We start from the raw sequence: 25,863 nt of genomic DNA on the forward strand, positions 1-25,863 counted from the left end.
ATGAAAAATTCTGGTGTCGGTTTTGCACTAAAATATTTGATTCTGCTATAGGGCAGCATGCATTTACTGGGAAACCCAGATTGTGCACAAAAATGGCGACATGTGTCGGATTATTGTTGTTCCATTGCTGCACGAAAAGCTTAAGTATGACTCAAAATGTTGGCTTTTAAGAAGCTTACAGTTTCTCTACTAGTGATAGCAAATAAAAGAATGCAGCAACTTGGAAGCAGCATTCAGTTTCTATGCTTGCGATCAAATTGAGCCATAAGCGGCCCATTAGGTGTCGGGGGCACATTTGATAATTTCTCTAATTCCCTAATATATGAGAAGAATTGACATATAATTATCCTGATGTGATAAAGTAATCAATGGTTGTGTCAATGGGGAAATATAGAGGGTGGTAATCAGGGACGAAAACAAGTTGCTAATTTTGGGGGGGCGTGGAAGGATGAAAATTCCAATCTAAGTAAGAAATTTTTCATTTGACCAGTAAATCTACTGTACCTACTAAATTGATATTTGTAAATAGCCCGAACACCATAGTTCTATTTTCTTTATAATTACCAAAACTTTACTCAATAATTAGCCTAAAGCATAAAAGCCTAAATCTCTAAATTTTGATCAACATGAAACAGACATTTTAACTTACAGTAAGAAGTAAAGCAACATTTAAGCAAAACCAGTATTAGATATACTTAATGATTAGAAGTATTCTTTTAGATCAATTAATCAATTGGCGCAGATCAATCTCATCTAAAATGCATTTTTTCACGATATAGAAGCACCAAGAACTTGAGCCTTTAATTTTTGTTCTTGATCGAAGAAAACTACTAACAATTTTCAGAGGGCCAAATGCCTTTTCATTCATTACAATTGAAATGATGATTTGAGAACAAACTTGTACATATGCCTGATCCGAAAGATGAAACACTCTTCTTTGATCAAATACTTCTACTGCAATTTTGCAATGTGTTCTTGCTTCACAGCAGTTTTGTCATAGGAATTTATGATAAGGAGTTAAGGGCGTTAACAAATAACAGGGGGAGTTTAGCATAAACTCGTTCTTATAAGAAGCGTTGAGAATTTTTAGTACTGAAAGATTATTAATCTTTTATTGAATTAACTACTCGTAGTTTCTTAAAAAACTCCCACTCTAATACTTTCTGATCAATACGAGAATTATTATTCCAAACTGTAAAGTTTCAAGTTTCTTATCCGGAAATTCACCTTGCCTGTTCGTAATTTGATTCAACTCCCGTCAGAAAGAAAGCAAACAGGGCAATTGTGCAATTTGGATCCAGTGGAGACGGGTCAGCTTCAGCCTATGAATTTTAATGTTTAGAATTTTTACATTTAAAATAAAAAACTTCTTAAAATATAAAATTCACAAGTTTGGTCCTAAGAAAAAATTCCAAGTCAACCGTTATGTTTTCCAACTGTAACTGGATTTTCCAAACTTTGGGGGGGCGTCACGCCCCCCACGCCCCCCTATTATTTACGTGTCTGGTGGTAATTCCCTCTCCTCCAAACTTTTTCAAAGCGTAGTCTACATATTGCTTCAAGAAATGGATTAGAAACCGCTAGGTTTTAAAAGAACATATTTATAAAGGAAAATCAACCTGGAACAATGCACTGAAACGAGGAAAAATTGGTGTGGTATAATTGGCCACGCCCATTACCCTCTGAAAGTGATGTCAAAGTGACTTGAAAGGGCGTAGAAGTAAAGTATTTACATTGACTACAAATATTTTTGTCGTAAAAAAATTTTGGACAAATATTTTGACGAAATTTTCTTCGACTAAATTCAAGAGGAAACGAAATTTTGTCACGATGAAATTTTTTATAGTTAATGTAAATATTTTACTTCTTCCCCATCTGAAGATGAAATTTGTGAGAATTCGCATAGAAAAACTATTACTTGAGGTCAAGAATCAAACATCTGTAATTTTTTTGATCCATTAAATGTAAATTACCTCATTTTCCTGGTTCACATCATCTTCATAATTGTCTTTATCGTAGGCATCATCATGATCATCATCATTATCGGTTCTTGAACTAACTTTGTTTTCCAAGGCATATTTTAAGATGTTTTAAGTAGTGGGGCAAAACATGAAAAGGCCCACATTTTCCATAGCAGAATCAAAATTAGTAAAATATTGTCTGCCACTCTGGAATAAGCATCAAACTCTAAACAAAAAAGTGTTTGCAATGAGAACCCAAACATTTGCAGGTTGATGCTGTGATAGATTTTGAAATAAATGTTCCTTTCAATAAATTGATAATGTAATGAATGACTTGTGAAGTATGGCTAAGTTCCCATCGCTTATGTTACCACATAAAAGACCAAAGGGTTTTGAAGCATAAATACAGTTCTAGTTAACTAAAGTTAAACATATCATATTGCCTCTGTCTTTCAGTGATAAGATGTCCTAAGAAACTTTTTCATGTAGTCACAATTGTGAATAGTTCAACGTCTGCCTGCGAGTTTCTGCACTCTTTTCGTTTCAAAAATGTCACTACAGCTTTCCTTTAGTCAAAGGATGTGGTGCCTTTCCCATTCAAAGGGATCTGTAGGATGCTATTTATCGTGGCTTGGTTGCGATTGTAGTGAAAGACAACATGCTCAGTGGCCAGGCTGTGAGGAGTAGCTGCTAGGAACGAAGCTAGGAGTGTCTTTAAAAGGCTATCACTAGCTCGAACCCTTTTCCAAAGTCTACTAGAGCATCATCAACCTTGTTCAAATGGTGTTCTACGTCATATGCTACTCTGCGCTGCGATGTGTCGCTGATCATTTTCTCAAAAGAGAGACCACAGACAGTGCTCAAGTGAAGCAATGGTTTTTGCTTCGTGTATCAAGTGATTTTCTGGGTTCTTGATAAAAAGTCATAAAATCTTTCAAATTGGCCCAATGACTGGTGGGGAAATTTTTCCTCAGTGGTAGGGTAAGAAGAGGGCCTCAGTGGTAGGGTAAATGCCCCACCAGTACATATGTTAAAATATGCCCTGTCGTTGTCACCATCGTTTAATAAAGATAGTTTCAACGGCGTAGTGAGGAGGCGGACACCACCCCTAATGGCCAAAAATCTTTTTGGTTTGGATGAGAAAGGGCGATATCCTACGTCTATAAAAGCCCCAATTCTCCCTGCTCAACTCACCTTTGCCCAATCCACTCCGCCTCCCCCCGCCCCGAATCTTACCACCCTGGCTACGCTACTGTTCTAACTGTGTTCTCTCACCGCTTTCAAAGGATTCCACCTCTACCATTCATACTCAACTGTACTATTTCTTTTATTTGTTTAAGGTATTTGCACTTTTCAACCCGAATTTGAACTTTACAGGAAGCACCATTTCTAGCCAACTTTTCCTGTTGGAACGGCCATATGCTTTTCAAATCTTACATTATACATTTACACTTATACTCCTAATTACACTCTTTGAATGCTAAAAACATCTCTTTTGACCCCACCCTCGCATAAACTGAGGAAATATATCGCTTTAAGTTGGTGCTCCTGACATGCGGTTCTGTATGAAAAGCTGCCTAAAAAGCTGAACCAAATTCCGAACGGGTACCCAAGCCCCCAAGTCTTTCCAAAGCCGGTACCTATGAGATGGGATTGAATACAAAGCAACCTGTATGATTTTGCCTCTTAAAATTTTTCTAATATGTTGCTATCTCTGTGGCAAATATCCACGACAAAATTTTCCAACGACAAAAGTCTGAAAAGTTGTCCGACTTGTTTTTCCGACGAATGTTTTTCCGGCGAAGGTTCATCTGACGAAATTTCTTATTGTAAATGTATGTCCTAAATTGGATTCGTCCGAAATTGATTATCTTTTAATAACTCTATCACGATATAACCATTCAAGAAAGATTAGGACCCCTCTAAATGGAAAGTGTACATTGTCGTTAGTGCGGCACAGTTAATACGCGATTCCAAACAAAGTTTCAACATGTTGCTTCTGACGAAGTTTACAAAATAATGGAGAGTTCCTTAATTGTGAAAAGCGCTTGAAAATTTTATTAAAACGTGTTGAAAATAATTTACTCTGTTTTGATAAAGAGAGCTTCGAAAAATGGCTAAAATGCTTTAATTTTACGAGATTTATACAAATATTTATAGTGCTATCCACAATTTTGTGATGTAATTTTAAAAGTAATCAAAATGTAATTGATTCGAATATGATCTAAGACAAAACATCAGCGTCGCTTTCTACCGACAGAGATTTGTTTGACTGATTTCTTAACAAAACTACAGAAGAGTGGGCATTTTTAGTTTGAAAAATAAACACATTCTTCAATAGAAAGAAATCATTTTGATCAGTTAAAACAGGTTGAAGCTCCCTTAAGCTTTCGCATGTGTGCTTTCACTGAATTGGTTTGAGATTAGCTGTTGCATGCACTTTAGCTGTTATTTGCAAAGAGAAAAGGATCATTGAAGACGTCTTTGGAAGTACCTTACTCTTTCTTGAAAAGCTTGATGGAAAATTACAAGACGGAACAACGGCTATACCTTGTCCTTGCAATTGCAATTGACATTTCTAATATTCTACTCAACACGTTGCTGATATATTCGTTAAAAAAGCTTGGGAAACTGAGAATAGTCTCTTACTGGTTAATCTTTTGGCTGAGTGTTTCAGATTTTCTTGTTGGTTTGACAGGACTGGTTTGGCGAATTTCAACGTTATTAATCACAAACCCTGAGATTTTATCAAACATACATTTGCCCACATACATATTTGTGACATTTTCTGCTTTTCTAACAATTGTTGTTGCTATAGACCGATGCATCCATATGAAGTTAATGAACAGGTATACGATTTTCATGACTAGGCTAAAATGTAACATTGCATTGGTCTGTACTGCTGTTTTGTCAGCTTGCTTTACGGTGCTATATATTCTTTTTCCATTAGCAAGCCTATCATTTTACATAGCTGGATTTCCATTTGTCTTTATCGTCTATATTTTGGCATATTTTTCTGTACGAAAAGGGTCTTTTAAAGATAGAACAGATTCAGTGTCGAGAAAGAACCAAGCTGAAGCAAATATCTCAACTTCATTGGAAGATAGTAGAGGCAATATTGAAAATGAAGTTGATCAAAAGCAGGCTGCTGAATCGAATGTTATTCTTGTCAACAATACCAGAATAGGACAAGATTGCAAAGATACTCTCCAGCAGTTGGATATAGCTCCAGCAACAAACAGCTCAGGCCACGCTGTAAGCATTGTAACAAGTCAGGATTTCCGAAAAATTGCTTCTTTCGAGCATAGCAAACCAATAAGAAGACAGAGACCAGAAAAAGAATTTGGCAAAGCAGTGTTTTGCATTCTTGCCTCCTACTCTGTTTTCTACATCCCAGTTAATGTGGTAGATTTTGTGGCCGTTCTGTCGAAAGAAGGTTCATTATCTCCATACATCATGAAATATATTGGCATGCTGCCATTATGCAACTCCTTCTTCAACGCCATAATTTTGATAAGCTTCAGTAAAGAGATTAGAACATTTGTAAAAGCACTGGCAAGTAGATGCATCAATAACACAGGCATGTTCTGCACTGTTTGCAGTTTAAGCAAAGCATAAAGATGTACTTGGCCACTAATAGGTGGTTTGATTTCTTTGCTCGACAGGACATTTGCATTGAATCTCATACTCATCTAGTATCAGTAATTTGAATGCTCCTTCATGAAAATCTGAGCCTTTGTCGCGTTGATTCGGATAATAAGAAGATCGAAACTCGACAAGATTTGGAACGAACAATTGTATATTTGGCATGAGTATTGTTTAATCTGTACACTAAGTTGTTAATATAAATCTACTTCTTTACTTACTTATGTTGGTTCTCCTTTCTTGTTATTTTCTCCTTACAAACGGAAATTAGTTGATCTTCATTAAGGCTATGAAAAATACAACAAAGTATTATCTTCTCTTTGGCTTTGTTGCCTTTAAAATAAAACTTTAAATCCCTAAAACAATCTGTGTGTTGAAACACGAGATCAGATAAATACTAGAAAATCACGATCCACCTAGCTACTTTTTCTGCGCAGCATCACGTTCAAGTTTTGATGGCTTTCTTTATGTTGCAAATTTTCGAAAAACTGTGAATATACTGAGAGCCAGTTTTTAGTTCCGCAAAAATTTGAACACATAAAAAACTGGAAATATAGCTTACAATACCACTTTTTGTCTGACACTCTTCAGAGTATAAACTTCGGATAATAACCGAAAGTAAGCTGATTATATATATCTAATGATGCCACGTGAGAAAAAGAGAGACGCTTTGGTTTGGGCATCTAAACATGGAAAATCACATGAAGAAATCTAGTTGACAATAAAAAGCCCTTCAACTGATTAAGTTTTAATAAAACATCAGGAAGCATTCAGTGAAGAGCTCTCTCTTCTATCAAACTACGCAAAAATGAAATAAAGTATACATTTGAAAAAACCTTTTTATTGTTTGATTTGAGAATAGCCAGTGTTTTGGTTGGGTATAATCTAAAACGTTGGAAAATATATTCCTTATTTATAAAAGCAAATTTATTTTATCTAGAATTACAGATCATTAATTCAAAGTCTGTTCCTTAGTCAGGACCAAAAAGTAGAGGTGATCAGACCGCAGAAAATTTTACTGAAACGCTGAACATATTGCTTCATCGACATCTCTCCCAAGTTTCCTTTGATGGCATTAAACAAATTCAATTCGGGATTATAAAAGTTGCCTTGAGTGCGGACACTCATTGCGAAAGGGTCATTTAGTAATAACAGGTACATCTAACTGTGCTTTATTTTACTTTCATTTTGTTAAAAATTATGAATAAACTACTAATGTTCAAAAATTTATTATACGAACAAATGGTGGTTATGATAATCAAAGCAAAAATGAAAGCCAATATAGAGAAATACATTGCAATAATTTATACGAGATAGCCGTTTTAGTACATGGATTTTGCTATCAATAATTTACCTCTGTTTTATAAAACCGCTCTTGATAATTATAATTTTGTTTACTTTTATAAGAACTTTTCTATATGACGAGACAAATTCGCTCTAAAAAGACTCCCATGAAGTTACTTCCAGAAGTGCATTCGATTCCTAAATCGCTTAAATATCATTTTCGAAAATGCAGTTCATAGTTTCCTTTCACCCTTTCATTAAAGCACAGTGTATCACTTTAGAAACCAGCGTAATCACTCATCCACAAAAAGCCAGAGTTTAATTTCTTGTGAAATAATCATCGCTCATCATCCCTCATCATCAATGATAACTGCTCACCATTGATCATTATTAATAATCACCACTCCTCATCGCTCTGCATCGCTTATCATTGCTCATTATCGTACATCATCGTTCACCATTGATCAAAATCATTCATCATCCCTCATCATCAATGATAACTGCTCACCATTGATCATTATTAATCATCACCACTCCTCATCGCTCCGCATGGCTTATCATTGCTCATTATCGTACATCATCGTTCACAATTGATCAAAATCATTCATCATCCCTCATCATCACCCGTCATCACCCATTATCAATGATAAATGCTTATCATCACCCATCATCAATTATGATCGATCATCAGTTATCATAATTAATCACGATTAATCATCATTCTAATCCCTCATCATCGCCTATCATCGCTCATCATCGATTACCATCGATCATCATTGTTCATAATCAATCATCATCGAGATCATTCCCTTGTACCATACAGTCATTCAGTCCTAAAAGCACAACAGTTTGCGTGAAATCAAATTTCGAATTCTTCTGGAAATGTAAACTGTGTTAATGAAATTGCACCTTCAAAAGCAAGGCCTTTTTAAAAATAATGGGAGAAATTACAAAAATACTTAATTGTTCTAGAGTTAATGCCAATATTTATAACGGAGACCACTTTTTTGAAGAAATTTGATCAAAAGATAAATAGAAATCACAGTTCAAAAGAGTGAAACAGTCTCATCGCAAGCTACCGAAAGAAAGATCCATTCAACTGATTTATTTAAAAGCAATAATAATGAGACATGTTAAACAAATAAAAAGTTAATTAGCTAAAGCTTTTCTATTCAGTTAGAAAATCATGCAGTTCCTGAATGTAAGATTCTTTATGTTTCTTAATCTAAGAGTTTATTGATTACGTATTTTAAAACAATTTCTTCCTGTGATTAGATGATCTCTGATCACTGTGTAAACAAATTCACTAATTACTGACTTCGTGAAGCATGTGAGCTGTGATTGCAAAACAGACTTTCGAATTCTAAACGCTTGTGAACTGGCTTCATTGAGTTTCGCAATGGAAGAATTGAGAGCTTGCAGCACGCTGTGCATTGTGATAGCAATCATGCTTGATACTTCAAATATAGTACTTAATTTCTTCCTCGTGTATGCATTGAAGAAACTCAAGAAGCTTAAAGTCGTCTCATATTTGTTAATATTCTGGCTGAGTGTGTCGGATCTTCTTGTTGGTACAACAGGTTTATTATTTCACACAGCAATGATATTCAAAACAGCATATAGTACTCAAGAGGTAATCGATTATGTCATGGGACTCTTTCTAACATTTTCTGGCTGCCTTACGGTAACCATTGCTGTTGATCGATGCATTCATATGAAGTTGCTCAACAGGTATTCGCTGTTTATGACTAGACGGAAAGGCATTGCCGTATTAGTCGTTAATGCTGTCCTTGCGGTTTTCATTCTATGTTTGTATCGGTTCTATCCATTGATTAGTATCTCGATTTATATATCAGGGTTTCCTGTTATCTTTATTGCCTATATATGGACGTATATCACTGTAAGTAAAGGTGCAATGAAAGAAACTTCCGAATTAATATCAAAGAAGAAGGGTGTTGAATTGGGTCTAAACATTTCAGCTCGCTGCACCACTGCACACTTGGAAAGAAGTGATAGTAAAACAAAGAACGATTTTGATTCACGGCCTTTTGTTATTTCCGTTAAAATCCCAAGAACTGTACAAGATGACGTAACAGCTTTACAGCAGCAGGAAACTCAAAACAAAAGTTCAGCAAACGCTTCTGGCTCTGTGCAAAGTGAAGATAACTGCAAAATAATCTCTTCTCAAAACAGCAAACCTACGAAAAGAAAGAGACCAGAAAAGGGATTTGGGAAGGCAATCTTTTGCATTCTTGTCTCCTTCTCTTTTTTCTACATTCCATCTAACATTGCAACTTTAATTAACATTAAATCTCAAGGGAATTCATTTGACATATCATTACTGTACTATCTCGGGTTGTTCCCGTTATGTTACTCGTCATTAAACGTGATAATTTTCCTTAGCTTTAGCAGTGAGTTGAAAGCATATGTAAAAGCACTAGCATGTAGAGAAACACGTAACCTGGTGTCGATTTTGCCGTAGCTAAAGTTTCTGCCAATTGCAGTGACTTACCTAATCACAGGTTCAATTTTGTTTTAAGAGAATGTCTTGATAGATTATGTAAAGCACATTACATGTTGTCTCCGAGATCACATAGGTAGTAATATACAACAACTCAAGCCTCGTTCGATTGATACTGCTAACAAGATTAATCAAACAGGACATTTTTTATTGGGTCATCTCTGAAAATTCATTATATTTCATAACGATTCAATTATGGACTTGAACATCCAGTGTAAAGTGGGAATTAAATAACTTTTGAGTGTAGGAAGGCATCGTTAGACCAAATGCTACAAATTATTTGCCACCGAAAAGAAGGTGGGAAAAAAGGAATAATTGACCCCTTCAAATTTGATTGCCACGGCGCCCGTGTTCTTTTTGCCTCTTTTTGATTTTATCCCCAGCTTGATTTCATAACTTTATATGCAAATTATCTTATACCAAGATAAAATAATAGAACTATCAGAATTAATAGAATTAGAGTTCCATTATTTTATCGTGTTTTTACAAATAAAAGTTAAATTTAAAAGAGCGAAATTTTTAATGGCATAATTTATTGTTTATGCTTTACTGTAATTACAGATATATCTTGTCACAAAAATTCTAACTTAGTCTAATAGATGCTACACTTTGATATTTTATGATTTTCATGATTTTCAGCATACTTCTTTAATCGTCTGCATCTACGATAGATTTAAAGGAAAGTTAATGCGATTTATAGTAACCTGTTCTATACTACTACATTGTGAGCAAGAAAGATAAATTCTTGATTCTAACTTGTTTTCGTTTGCTGCATTTTGCTACCTTAGCTGGCCTATCCAAAGCATTTTGACCTTACAATTAGTTCGATTACTTCAAAATAAAGCATCTTTAATACAAATTGTGTATAGTAGAATATAACATGCACTTGCTTAAGCAATTAAGCTACGATGTTCAAAAGAGAAAGAGTATGAAATAAAAATTTCCTGGTCACGATTCAATGTGAGAAGGTCAAGAGGAGGTTTTTTGCCAAATTCATGTTAGCTGGTTACTTCAATGTCACATTTGAGCTGTTAGATTTCCCTATAGAGGAAAATTGATCAAGTTAAACCTATCACTATAACAATTGTAAATTACTCCTTTAAGGTATAAGGGATATTGTGGAAATGTCCGTTTAACGCTATTTATTTAGCCAAAGATTAAATTCATCAACTTTATTCTCTTGTAGAATAAGATTCTTTCGGGTTTTGCATTTTCATCAACAATTTTAAAAAAACTTATATTGTTGTCTTTGATCAACTGTCCGGCAACTGTTCGGCACTCACATTAAACAGATTTTCTTCACTTTCTTTTGGCTGGTATTCAAAACATATGATTACAGTAAAGAGCTGAATCTTGATGATGTGAATCTAAATCTAGAAAATTCCACAAAAGTCTATAACAAACATCATTGTTTGCTCTCAAAAAAATTTCATTTTTACAAGTGTAAAAATTCACCATTCACAGCACTTTTGAGAAAATTTTGGCTGATGCAATATTTTAGCAATTCCATGTTCTTTGAAGCATGAACGAACAATGTATGGGCCAACAGATTGGTTTGAATTCAGCAAAGGAGTGAGACAAGACTGTATTCTCCATACCTTTTTAATTTATATGGTGAAATTATTATGAGAAACGCAGGGCTATATGAAAACAACATCGGAAAAAAGTTTATGGTAGACTCATTAATAAGTTAAGGTATGCAGATGACACGACCCTGATTGCCGAAACCAAAGAAGATCTGGAAGAACTTATCAGAAATGTTAAGAAAGCTAGCAAGGAAAAAGGGCTACTACTAAATTGAAAAAAAACAAAAGTAATGACGACGGCAGAAATAACCAACTTTGAAGTAGATGGGGAATCCATCGAGGTAGTACAGGAATTCAATGTTCTTGGCTGTACATTAACCAGAACCTCTGATCACACAAACGAAATTAGAAGGAGGCTAATGCTGGGTAGGAAGGCTGTGACCAATTTGACAGCGATAATGAAAGACAAAAACATCACACAAAATACCAAGATAAGAATAATCGAAGCATTGGTATTTCCTGTTGTTACATATGGAAGTGAGACATGGGTAATGAGAAAAGCAGAAATGAAAAAGATTGAAGCCTTCGAACTTTGGGTATAGAGAAGACTCCTAAGGGTGCCGTGGACATCTAGAAGAACGAATGAATGGGTATAAGGCCAAATAAAAACAGAAAGATCATTATTCAACACCATCAGAAAGAGGCAATTAACCTATTATGGCCACATAAATAGAGCAGACAGCAGTTTAGAAAAACTGATAATGCAAGGAAAAATTAAAGGGAAAAGAGGTAGAGGAAGACCTGCAACAAAGTGGTTTGACAACATTAAGACGATGACAACAAGAAATTTTTATCAGCTCAACAAAGACACCAAAAATAGAGCTGAATGGAGACGTCAGGTTCATAACATCACCAGGGGTCGAACGACCTGCAGGACAACTATATACATACATACATCTTCTTTGAAATTTTGGCAATGCTCCTTAAAAAAATCATCTTAGCTGAAAAGTTTTGAAAACCTTGAAATGGTAGGGATGCTTTGTAGCTTCATTTCAAGGATTACAGTCACGACGAGGTCTTATCTCAACATTTAGGATCTTTGAATTGAAAATGTTTCAACTAAAATGGCACCACTAAGATGGAATTAAGATGTCGTCATAAAAAACTGAAAACGTGCTACCTTCACTAAAATAAAGGCCAATACTGATTATATTTTATTTGTAACATTGTAGCGTTTTTTTTAAATGATTCTTAAACAAATCGTTTCCTGTTTTACAAAACCTACCGCAACATTTTTGATTAAATGCTAGATAGGCTTCAGAGTATCGAGAAGTTTTATAAAAGGATTTGACCAGAATCTTTTAGTGTTGGCAATGTTTTCAAGTCTTGTCTATTTACGTTTTTAAGAAATTTTGACGCCCAATGGCTTCAGAGGGTGTTCAAGTCTTGTCTTTTTAGATTTTTAAAATAGTTTGATGTCTAATGGCTTCAGGGGGTGATCAAATTTCGATGACTGCGTTGTTTACAACACGCCGTCGCCATTAGTTCATTGAATAGATTGATTATTTTTCGAACCTTAAATAACTTGATAGCCAAATGATGAAATGACTTTGATTAACAATGATAACCGGAAATGACTTTTTGTCATTTAAGTAAGAGACACATCGCCGGGGTTAAAAACCTCTAGAAACGTTCGTGCTTACCATCTTTGCTTTAAGTTATTAAAATTGTATATAAAATCAAAAGAAAGAATAGAATATACGCCACATAAAATTATGAAATAGTAACTAGAAAACTTGATTGGACTCCAAAATGCCCAATTTGTTATTTTCTAATGGCAAATGCTGTCCTTGATTTGTATTTTGAACAATAATAAACTTGGTCTAACTCCTAATCTAATGGTTTTCTGTAATTATTTTCCGTGAAATTTATTATTTGTGTTGTAGCTTAATGAAATCGTAAAATGAAAGCATATAATTGATAAAAATCCCAAAGTTCCAGAAAGGTGGAAGCAATCTATTTCTAACAATTTGACGATTTTCAGATTTTTATTTGTAAAGTAACGTGCATTTATAGCTATAATGAATCTTATATTCGGTTTGGTAAGCAGGAGACTGCCCAGTCTTTAAAGACAAATTAAGAGAGAACATGGCTATGCAATCTAGAACCGCCATTTTAAAGACCAAGAAAGACACAGCTCTACATTAAATATTTCATAAAGCACAGTAAAACCGGAGGGGTACAACATTAAACTTTAATTGATGATGTTTAAAAATTCATAGAAAAGTCATGTTGGGATATAATCTGAAATTCAGTGCAAATATTTGCTGCATTCGCTATAAAAATTGACTGATATATGATCAAATATCGGAGAAATTTCTTTGCAAAGATTTAGAAATATTTATACTTTTAATTCCTATTCTGGATAAAAACACTGTTGAAAAACATATAATTAAATGTTTTTCCGCTTTGCTTGTAATCAGGCTGCTGGAAAAGCTGTTTTTTGTTGTAAAATGGCCTAATGAAATGCTTGTATAAAATCGCAAAATCCTTGCTCTATGTTACGATATAATTTATTGTTTTTTTAAGATTAAGCAATGTCAGAAGCATATAAATTTCCACAACTGTGAAAAATCTAAAAAGCTGAGCTTTTTGAGCAATTTTCCAATTATAAAAGCAAATGATTTTTGTTAAAGAAATTCAACGCATTTCAAAATCAATCTTTAAGAAAGGTTGTAATGATTTGGTTTCCTTCAAATCATATCAGCCAATTGCAAGCGAGGATAATTCAAAATGGTGTGGTAGTAGCCGATGAATATAAGAAACAAAGTCTTAGTAGTTTATCATTAACTAAAACTCACCCACTTGACTAGATATTCAATGATACTTCCTCTTTTTAGACCATTCTTTTTAGATTTCAAGGTGTTCATACAATACCATTGCAAAAGATTAACTCATTAAATTCACACTGTTTTTATAACAAGGTAAAAATTTGTGTTCTACGACAGGCATCTTTCTATTTGTTTTTGAAGCATTCTTTCAAAAAAAAATTTCTTCAACCGAATCAATTAATCAAGAAAATAAAAAAGATTGCAAAGTTAACAATAAATCTCAAACTTTTCTATGCTGTTTTTTTACTCTTTTTATCATAAGCAAATAAGCAAATGATACTTGGTTCTAAGTTGCAATCAGTCAAGTCGTCATTGGCGAAGAAACCATCGAAGGCTTAATATGCATTTCAAGACACGAAAACTTCTTTTACCAATTAAAGGCAAGAATTATCTCTGAACCTGCAGGAATAATATAATAAAGAAAACTTCGGTTTAAATAATTTGGGTAGATAAAAAAAGACAGCTGCAAAAATCAGGCAGCTATTGATGAATGCATTAAGTAAAAAACGTAGAGCCATTCACAGCGAAATAAGAATGCAGATTCTGTGGTAAAATATTCTGAGAACCATCTCACTCTTATTTGCTAACGGTTATTGTTTGGCAACCTGGAACAAGTATGAAATAAGTTCAAGTTCGAATTGAAGTTCAAGTTTGTTGAAGTTCTTAAAATGCTTTATCAAATGTCATATGACACTTGCCGAATTCCCATGGAGTGGCAGGAGCTGAAGTGGCATAAGTATTTAAAAATGGAGCAAAACTGCAGCCTATTATTATCTCTCCTGATCCTTTGCATGCATTAGAAGCAAAATCATTAAATATCTCTTGACATTATGGAACATGCATCTAAAAACAATATATTTTATGACAGAGTATATTACGTCAGAAGTAGGGACGAAAAGATCAAGAAAGAAAATAAACAGCCAGTTGCGGAAACATATTTCATCAAACTTTCATCAAAAACAAAAGTTTCGAATCATTTCTTGTATTTCGGCAGATTTTATTCGTTGCGATTTGAAAGGAGGATTTCCTAATTATCAACGTAGTGATATTATATTCTCGCTAGTCCTTGAGGATGCAGTCGAACAGAAGACACTGATAAGAAATATTTGAGTTTACAATAAGCTGTTTTTGTTAAGCTTTCGCAGAGCCTACATTGAACTACGTATTTGCGATATTTAATGGGAATCTTGAAGAATATTTTTATAAATAGCAAACAATTGAAAAATGTAATGATGTCACTATGACGTCACTATTGATTTGATTGTCATGAAAATTTCAAGTTATCATTGTAGTACAAGGAAATAACTATGTCTTAGTCTTAGGCCCCAACTATTGAGTGAACAGGCGATTTTATGGGGGCCAATTGGCTCCACAATATTGACTTCACGATGCTTAAAAGAGCTTTGCCCAGATAAGGCGAAAAATAATGTTAGCAAAAGGAAAATATTCTCGTTAGGTATCAAAGCCCTTGCTTTCCCTGAGCTGACAGATTGATGGCAAGATAGAAGATCCAATCGAAATACTACCTTTGATTGAAGATATAAATGAAAATAATGTTTGCAAAAGAAAAGTGGCAATAGTATTAAACAAAAGAAGCAGCTGATATAATTGTTTACACATCTTTACAATAAAATTTGAAGAAGTCTCAACTGCATTTACGTGAAAGCAATTATCAGAAAGCAATAGCAGCACGTTTTCCTGGAGAGAAAAGGTATCCGTTGGTAGCATTTGCAAGAAAAATTCAAAGTAAGTAAATAATGCTTGGAAAAGAAATTGGGTTGGACACGAACTTGTGAAATTTTGTCATTTTCGATTGCAGAACCATAGAAACACTTTTCTACACTTGTTCCTTTCGTTTTGTTAAGGTAAATTTACTCAAACCATTCCAATTTTCATGTTTCCTTTTAAGATTCAATTTTTCATTGATACATTTAGTCAATGGGATTTTGTTGCACCTAAAACTTGTTGCTTGCAATGCATTTCGCTCTAATATATTGCTTGCAATTCATGAATAACATTACAGACTGTATTCAATGCTATGTTTTCTCGGGCAACATTTGCTTCAATCTGGAAAATTTTGAACTATAATTTGTGTCATACAGTGGAAGCGCTAGCTATTATAGAATGGGAGGGTAATGGGCGCGCCCAGTGGGACCACGCCCCTTTTGCCTCCTTTCCGTAATTTATACCAAATTAACTTTCCTTAGAAAATTTGATCTACCCCTCCCTACCCAGCGATTTTAATTCATTTTTAGAAGAAATGTGTAGACCATATTTTCAGAAAAGTAAGGGGGGGGGGGTAATCACTCCCATACAACCCCTTGGCGCCGTCACTGGTGTAATATAACGACTTCTAATTTGAATCAGGTTATTCTAACCCGTTCAAACTTCGTTTATAGGAAAAGTGAAAGAATTCAAATGGCAGGCGAAAAGCAAGAAATACTTCAAGATGTTCTTGGCATTGCAATAGATATTTCAAACTTGGTGCTCAACTTTTCCCTTGCATATGCTTTGAAGAAGTTCAACAAACTAAGAATCGTATCTTATTTGTTCATTTTCTGGTTGAGTGTATCAGATTTCCTTGTTGGTGCGACTGGATTACTTTATCATATTGGATGCCTTTTACAGATTAACAGCAAGATTGTTTTTCTTCTTCATGTACCAGTGGTGCTCTTTTTGCATTGTTCTAGTTGTCTCACATTCACAATCGCAATAGACCGATGCATTCATATGAAGTTACTTAACAGATATGGCAGTTTCATGACAATTCGAAAGAGCCACGTGATTCTTGTTTTGAAAGCAATTAATGCAGCTGCCTCGCTTGTTTTCAAACACTTTTTTAAAGAAATATTTTTATCAATTTTCTTAATTTTTTTTCTCTTTTTATGCATCATATACATCTTGACGTATTTTTCTATAAAAGAAAATGTCAAAAATATCAGAGTTCGTTCTGGCCCTAAGAACACCAGTGGTGGCGCCAGAGGGGGGGCAGGGGGGGCTACAGCCCCCCCGTCGGAGGAGGCTAGCCCCTCCGTCGGAAGATAAATTATGCTTGAATTTTTTTTGTCGGAGCGAATTTTTTAAGTTTTGGCGGAAATAGAAATTTCTAAAAGGACTGTTATCAGAATTCAGGAAGCTCATCCCAAAACAACTCATCGACACATCAATTTCATGGTAAATAATAATCTGTTATAAGAAGTTTGAATTGGTTGTTTAGATGTTCAGTACCAGGTGTTTTCCGCATGCTGTTAAATTTGATCTTATGTTATGGATAGTGCAGTTCGTCCAAATCTTGCTTGCTATAACCAACCTACAACATCGGAATATTTTTGTGCGATAGCGATATGGCAACAAATGTTACCCGTTTCAGTGTTAGATGTAGTATATGTAATGACGTATTTAACAATGATTACGCTGCCCGCCAGAAGAAGCAGAAGCCTGCATTCTTTTCTGAGCAGCAGCACCGTTCATGTACGATGGGTAAAGGTCCAAGAGGATCACAAGGTTCATGTGATGGAAATTGGAAAAGTTTCTGACACGAGATGGTCTTGCCAGGCGAAGCAATTCAATGTTTTCTGGGAGCGGTTGGATATCTTGGTGGAAGTCCTGCAGGATGTGATTGACACAGATACGAACCCCGGTCGCAGAACAGAAGCTACTGGTTATCTTCTGCAGATTGACAGGAAATTTGTGAGATACCTGTTTGCCATCCGACACGTCTTGAACAAAGCCAAATTTGCGTCTGACATGTTGCAGAAACCCTCCAATGATTTGAGTCAAGCCATTGATCTCATTGCAACATTGAAAGATGAACTGGATGACTGTCAAAGCAGGGATAAGATTCAAGAGTTCTGGGATACTGCCGAAGAAGCAGCGGATCGCTTGGAATTGCCGGAAGAAAAAAGACCACCAAGAAAGAGGGCAACGCCTGCTTCTCTTCGAGAGTTTGTTGTGGAAGCATCTTCAGAGCCTCAAGTAGCAAGCGGGTTTGATGGCTACGTACAAAATGTCAAAGAAATACTAAACAGAACAACTGCAGAACTTTGCAAGCGGTTTGACGAAAAAAACATAAAGATCATGAAAGGCATAACTGCATTGGCCCCCAAGTCGAAAAGCTACTTGGACCCAACAACTCTTGTCAATTTTGCTGAGCTTTTTCAGTCTGAAATTGGTGCACTACGCAGTGAAATTGCCACATTTAAATATATGCTCTCAAGAAAAGAAGAAAAACACCGCCCAAGCACACTTCTGCAACTAGAGGCACACTTGGAAAAGCTAAATGAAGCTTTCTTTGAGCTGCACCGGCTTGTATCCATCGCATGCACTTTGCCAGTCTCTTCAGCCGAATGTGAACGCAGCTTCAGCTCTATGCGCCTCATCAAGAGTGATCTGCGCTCACTTATGAAGGACGAGCGTCTAGACAGTCTGATGATGCTAGGTATTCATCGTGCCCGTGGAAGTGCTCTTGACTTGGACTCAGTAGTAGACAGATTTAAGGCTAAGTTCCCGAAGAGTAGAATTGCTCTGTGAAACAATTTTGATTCTTGGACTTGAATTTTCGATATGTAGAAGTGCGTATTCCACCGCTTAGGTCTGTTCCTATAAAGTTACGTTGTGTTCCAGTTTTCCTTAAGTTCAGTTGGTTGCTTTTTATTTAAATTCATACTTTCCAAAGATAGGCCCTACTTGAATTGGCAACGTTTGATGAGTTGTAAAGATTTAGAGTAGTTTTAAGCTTATCTAGAGGCAGCTTTCAAAAAAAATTTCCAGGGACGCCGGAGAAGGGGGGCGCGGGGGGGCAAGCGCCCCTCCTGCCCTTTGCTAGGAGGGGCAAGGGAGGGGGCAAACGTGCCCTTAGTAATATGTCAAAAAACGTAGTAAAAAACACGATTACACCATTTTGATAGCATTTTTAGCCAATCTAATGGGTGTAGCCACCAAAATTTTCCCGGGGGAGTACCCCCGGACCCCCCGAATTTTCGGCTCGCAACGCTCGCCTTCGGTCTCCAGTACCCTTACAATTCCTTGTCGCCCCCTAGCCCTATCGTTCTCTAAAAAAATTAGCCCCTCCGTCGGAAGTGCTAGCCCCTTTGTCGGAGGAAACCTAGCGCCACCACTGAAGAACACCGTTACTGACTTCTCTTCACAAAATGAACATCGCTGTGCCGATCATGTAAATGATCAAAATAATCGAATCAACATTGGAAATATCACGTGCACCAACAACGTCAATCAGGTGAATACAACAGGCATCAGAGAAGCATGTTTTGGAGGGCAAGAAGAGAAGCAGCATAGAACTGTAGAAAGGAGAGAAATGTCACCAAACAACTGCCATAGGTTTGTAGCGAAAGAAAGTGGTGCAGATGAAGATTACCATTTAAGCAAAAATGGTGATGCTCAAAAAGTCGCTTCTACTAGAAAAAGAGGTAAAAGACCGGAAAATGAATTTGGAAAAGCAATGATCTTTATTCTAACTGGATTCGCTGTTTCCTTTGTGCCAGTTAACATAATTCTTTTGATTTATATCTTGTCTCCAAACCTGGTAGCCTTTTCATACCTAAAATACATTGGTTTGCTTCCAAACTGTAACTCATCTTTCAATGCTGTGATTTTCATATACTTTAGCAGCGAGTTAAAATGTTATTTTCAAACTCTTTTATTACAAAGACGATGAACCACTATTAGGCTCTCTACTGGCATTTTGGTCAAGAGATGACATATCATTCTACCTGTCCTTCCTGTCCACAATTGTCCTAACTTTCCGTTGCCTCTCATAAACTATCCTGAACATTATATTCATCACCTAAGTCACTCACCAAATTATTAAGCAAAGGAGAGGGAGATAAAGGTAACTGAACCAGATGGCCAACCAATGTACTTGAACTATTAGGCTCCAAAGCTTCTAAAAAGTTAACGAGAGGAAAGGAAAACATCAGATTATTTACATGTTAGATGAATGGGCTGGTGTTGATGAATATTTATTTTACCGTTGTATTTTTTATGTCTTGCTACACGGAATCAGTTAAGAAATTGCTACCATGTGAAGTAATGTATAATTCTATATATTATTGATTGTTTGATTGTTAAATGATTAAGACTATGATAATTAATGAAATTTAAGTAATAATTACCTGTTTTAGATCATATTACAAGGCATGTTTTAAAGATGCAAAAGATTGTAAACTGACTATATGGTCCTTTTACCACTAAAGTTGCGTTCACAATCGACGTTGAGAAATGTTGATAGGATTTTCGCAGATGGGAAAATTGGTATCATTAAAAGCCGTCATTCATTCCTGTGTAAAATTCTCAAAACTAATATTTATTTCTGCACTTTACTATATCAGAAAACAAAATTATTGAGGATAAATGATATTGATAATAAAATGAATTCAACTCAATGTACTCCGATGTATATCTTTTTTGTGATTAAAAAGGTACAGCTTTGGATCCGCTGAAATCTGATCATGGGCCCTTTCTTGTCTACGAAATAGACATTACCACTGCATTGCATTGTCTCGCTCGTTTCTTATATTACTACCATGGGCTTCAAGATAATTGTGGTCAAAGTTTTCTTTATGCAATTTTTTTAAACGGCTTACTTTTATGGAGTTTTGGTGTAACGATTCAAGAATATCTAAGCCCCCTTTCGGAATTTGACTAGAAGAATTAGCAGTGATAGAAATACTCCTTGATTTCTCACAGCACAAGAAATGTTTTCATACATGTGTTGTTTTGTTATGCTCATACAAAAATTTTTCCCAAAAAAGGCAAATAGGTATGGACCACCCATGCTTTGTCCTCTTTATTCCTTTTGCAAACAGTCTCTGTATAAAACCCAAGTCTATGGTTTTCAATTTGTATCTTATGTTTTTCAATTGAAGGGAACTGCTTTGCATAACATCTTGCTTGATATCACAATGACACTACAAGTAGGATCAGGTTTAGAAACATTGATCTCTGTAAAGGAAGCATGAAATTTTAAAAACATTTCTACTGGGCCTTGTCAAAAAAGCCTCACACTTAAAATTTTTGATTTTTTTTTAGTGCAGGAGAACTATACCTTAAAAAAGAAAATGAAAAATTACTGTTTACTATGAGGGTGGATGGGACCTATTCGAGGGGGAGAGACATCTATGATGACATCTGTTGTCAACGCTCAATTTGTCAACGTATACGGCAGGGCTTTACTTTGGTAATTGAAGTGTACAAATCTGTCTTGATATTTTAAGTTTTTTTCTGTTATATTTCGTAAGTTTACAAAAAGGATGGAACCAGCTAGCAACAAGTGTGACTTTAAAGAACCAGCAAGAGACCAGTGTCTAGAAAGTCGGCTTATGTCAAAATTTTGTTGTAGACATTCTTTGGATTGAAACATTTGAGACGATCAGGCAAGTAGAAAAAGTAGAAAAGATTGCGTCTATCACAGAAACTGTTCAATGTAAGGTTGACAAGTATTGGGATTTCTGTAAGGTCTGTTCAATATTCTGCTGCACTTGTGATGACAAGAGCATGGAAATAACATCACGTGCAAAGTTGTAGGCGGAGTTAGGCTGAGAATCGCTAAATCTTTAGAGATGGAGTTGACGCCTCACCTTGTTTTATAAATTTCTAAATAATTCTGCACCTTTTTTTACTAGTGAACCAATTCCATCAGTTCATCAGTTTCTAAATTCTCTTTTTAGGCAGGACGCAATTGTGCAAATGGGCGCAAGGACTACATGATTTCAGTCTACTTTCTATCCTCATTGCTTAACAGAATGGAATAAGCTTGATCCACAAAATCATACTAGAACCACCTGTTACTGTTTTTAAATTAAAACTGCTATTCATAATACATCCTCCTATTGCGATCTGTTTTTGGCATCTACGAACCATTAGGAATATCTTATATTACACAACTTAGGGTTGGCCTTAGCAAATTGAACCCTCAAAAATACAGACACAATTATAGGGATACAATTAACCCAATGTGCTCAACAAGTGATGGTATCGAGGATACTGAGCACTGTTTGTTGCACTGGCCCTCTTTTGACGAAGAACAAAGTGATCTTCTGACATCAATTGATCGTTTGTATGGATAGGAATGAGTTTTTCTGGTTGTCTGACAGGAAAGAAAGGCTTCCATATTACTGCCTAAATTGAAACCAGAAAACGAGACTACTTGGCGGATCCCTTGATAAAATATTATCAGAGTGGAAGATTTTTCTATCTCAGTTCAAAAATGTTTCCAACTATGAAGATAAGTTTAAAGCCAAAAAGTCAATTATGATGCGATGTTTTAAGCGCTTACACGACCATAGACAATGATCAAACTTCTTATTGACCAACATTATGATGGAAATATGATGCGAATATGATGCGAATATGATCGTGTATCCTGACCTTAAAAATATGACGAAATCTGAAATTTGATTGTTCAAGCACCTTTGAAATATCAATTAGGCTTTCTCTCAAAATACAGACTTAGAGTGACATGCATATAATTATCGAAAAACCTTTTGATATAAAATAGATTAATTTGTAACCTCATTTACTTTTAAAATTTAATTCGTGCTTTCGTACATAATCTTACTTTCGAAGGAATAATTTGAGAATCACAATTGTAGTCAATAAAGTATTGTCTCTTGCCAGCTGTCTGCTTTCAAGCAGCTGAAAACTAGTATTTTGACATGTTATTTGAAATTCATTAAATTTTATACTTACATTTTTCCACTGAAATCTTTCGTATCTGCCATCTTCCTATATTAGCATAGTAAAAAGCTCCTAACTGAAATGGGCTTTTTAGGAGTTTTTTACTTTACGTTCAAATCATAATTCCTAAACATAATTCTAATTCACCGAAACATCAACTTGATATTCCTGAACATAAAAGCAATTGCTGAAGACTCCTAAAAAGCTGGAAGGGAAAGTTCAAAGAGAAAATGAATGCGAAAATTTGTCTGATTATGTATGGAATGAGATTATTGTGCAAATTAAGGGAATCCAGAAAGAGGTAAGTTTTACTACAGTTGAACAGTAGAGATGTCGTCTACTTGACTTTAAAAGATTAAGCTTGGAGGAATCTTGTGTTCTGTGTTTTCGATTTGGTCCTCAAGGAATTTCGAAGAGAGTGAAAAATAAGACCAGATGGTCGTTGAAAGGCATTTAGGTTAGTCTCAATAACTCTTTTTGTAAATATTTATTTCAAATGCACGTTTCAAGCCAAGCTTAGGTATCGTATCTTGAGCACAGTAAACTGCTGAGGTTTTTTGCGATACAAATCACACACTTCTGTCAAGCCAACTAAATTTTGAAGCTGCATGATCTGTCATAACTAGATCATAATTTAGTGCATTGCATATTTTTTGCGTTCATTTTGATTATGGTTTCGTGTTGCTTGTTGTTATGGGCTCTTTTCGCGCGTCGACAGTCGCTGCTGATATCTACTGAAACTACGTGATGAAATAAAATAATCCACTTGTTGCCAGTTCCTGCAGCCGAGATGCCTAGCAATCACATCGAAATCATTTACTTCATATTTGGAATTACTATTGACATCTTGAATATGGTACTAAATGTTTTTCTTGCATATGCACTGAAGAAGCTCAACAAACTCAAAATCGTTTCCAATTGGTTTATTTTCTGCTTATGTGTCTCAGATTTTTGTGTCGGTCTAGCAGGGTTTTCCTACCATATACAACTTCTATTGAAAGTGGATATTGGCTTTGTGGCAGCAGTAATTGCCATGAACTTCTTATTACAATACTCTTGGTCTATTATAATAACTATTGCAGTCGATCGGTGCATTCACATGAAATTGCTCATGAGGTATTCAGAATTGATGACAATGAAAAGAAGTTATATTGTACTGATATCTGATTTTGTACTTGTCATGACTGTTCTATTTATCGGCTGATCCTTTCCATATATCCTTTTATTATTTTACCTTGCATTTTTCATATTTTTCTTGGCTATCTACCTCTGGACATATTTTTCGATAAGGAACAGAGTAACAGGTAGTAGCCTTCACTCTGAAGCCAAGGAAGCGGAATTTCCATCAGAGCAGGAGCCTTCTTTGGGTTGTGCGTCCTACGTAGCTACATCTTTTAGACAACCCAGATTGTGCAAAACTCTATAATGACGACATGTTTCGGATAATTGGCAGAGCCCGGTCGTCCTTCCATCTAGCAGTTTTGGAGTCAATCTACATAAAAACGAAAAAGCCGCCATTTTGTAGACAAAAGGAGTTCGTTTTCTCTCTTGGACTTTATTGGTAATTTTTCTTTAGGCTCGCGGCACTGATTGGTCAACTATACCGGTCTTGTGCTTGCGTTTTTCTGATTTGCCTATTTCGATCCACAACTGGGTATATATTTTCCATCGTGTTCTTTCGGAACCCTATTCTGACGTTTTATGCTCTGAGGAGTGTCAGACGAAAAAGCTTCTAGTATATCGTAAAATGTTTGCTTTATTCAAAGCCATTTTCAAATTCTGTACCTTTCAAATTCAAATTCTGTAAAAAATTGTTCATAATTTGGAACATTTATCTTTAATTTTCAATACTTTGGTTGATGGGAGGGTGACATTCATTGTTTCTGAATTGATAATAAATTCTAGATAGGTAACACACTTAGAAGGAACAAAATTAGATTTTTTAGGATGAATAACAAAACCTAAGAAATCCAATAATTTGATTGTTTCAACAGTAGCTTTAGTACAAGCATCATATGATTCATCAATTATTATGATATCATCAATATATGCTGAGACAATGAACCCTTGCTTTCTCAAGAACGCTAAAGCAGGTTCTAATAATTTTGTAAACTTCCTTGGACCAGAACATAATCCATTTGGTAACGCTAAGAACTTAAACAGTTTGTCTTGATACTTGAACTTCAGATACTTTTGATAGGATTCAGATATGGCTACTGAATAATAAGCATCCTTTATATCTACAGTACACATAAAACAATTTTGTCTAACTAATTTGATAAACTTGTCAAAGGTGTCCATTTTAAAGTGCATATATGGCATAGACTCTTTCAATTTCCGCAAATTAAGAATAAGTCTAAAAGAATCACCATCTTTTGGGACAAGGAAAATTGGGGAGAAAAAATCATCTCCTTCATGATCACATTCTGTTATAACATGTTTATCCTGTAATGTTTTAATCTCTGCTAGAATAAACTCATTTTCTTCAGCTGAAAATGGCACAGCATAATTTTTTCTCAAAATTGAGAGGCAATTAGAACTCAAGCTGTAAACCAGCTACAGTTTATAAAGTTTCAAAATCACTAGTGACAGTATACCAACGTTCCAGATAATTTTTAAGTGCACCTGCTCTAAATGTGTCAATCTTGTACAAAAGATATTTTGTCAGTTTAGGGAGAAATGAAATAAAATTATTTACATTTATCCCTTGTAGGGCTTCTGCTTCCGCCGATATGGATGAGACTTCTGGCCTTTCTCTAAAAAAGACTGCTGAGTAGGGCCATTATAAAAAGAGTGCTGTGTTCGCCTATTAAAAACTGGTATCTGCCTATCATGTTGTCTTTACCTAGTAGACTAAGGCACCGGTTGAGTAGCAGCAGAGGCAAGACGCTTAGACTCCCTTTCTTGCTTCAGTCGTTTTTCAATGTCGTCTCCAAACAAATGGTTTGAGACTTCACGAGTAGGGTCACATAGTCCCTGTACATCCTCGTTAAGAATAGGTCTTATATTAAGCCTTCGTGAATTTGAGATATTGACACTGGCATTAGAGAGAACAGATAGTGCATCAAAGGCTTTCAAAACAATAGCCTTTGTGTCAATAAGGCTATGATTCTTTTCTGCAAGAAGTAAATCATCAACCAAAATTGAAATGATGTGGGAGGATTTAGCAACAGAATGGTGAACATCATATAATTTCCTCTCCCTAGCCAAAACAGAATCCTTAAATGAAGGCATTTTCATTATCAACTTTGGCATAGCTGGAACAGAAATACTCTCAAGGTTAAGAGGGTGCTTGTGTCTCTTAAAAACCTGAGCAACTGCTTTTCTGCTGGGATTTTTCC

At 35.4% G+C, this 25,863-nt stretch overlaps 1 protein-coding gene across 1 annotated transcript; it reads left to right on the plus strand.

Annotated features, from left to right (window-relative positions):
• The first annotated feature begins 17,218 nt into the window (after nucleotides 1-17,218).
• On the plus strand, nucleotides 17,219-18,358 carry LOC148958433 (52 kDa repressor of the inhibitor of the protein kinase-like). Its single transcript, XM_089112837.1, has one exon. It carries the CDS (start codon nucleotides 17,219-17,221, stop codon nucleotides 18,356-18,358), a length of 1,140 nt encoding a protein of 379 aa, XP_088968963.1.
• Nucleotides 18,359-25,863: the final 7,505 nt, after the last annotated feature.

The sequence above is a fragment of the Rhopilema esculentum genome, chromosome 15 (genome assembly GCF_057945365.1).
Source record: "Rhopilema esculentum isolate cy_ngs chromosome 15, ASM5794536v1, whole genome shotgun sequence".
Lineage (NCBI taxonomy): Eukaryota > Metazoa > Cnidaria > Scyphozoa > Rhizostomeae > Rhizostomatidae > Rhopilema > Rhopilema esculentum.

Bases quoted from the DNA above. Each gene is read 5' to 3' on its own strand.
- LOC148958433 (XM_089112837.1), top strand. From the start codon at position 17,219: ATGACGTATTTAACAATGATTACGCTGCCCGCCAGAAGAAGCAGAAGC.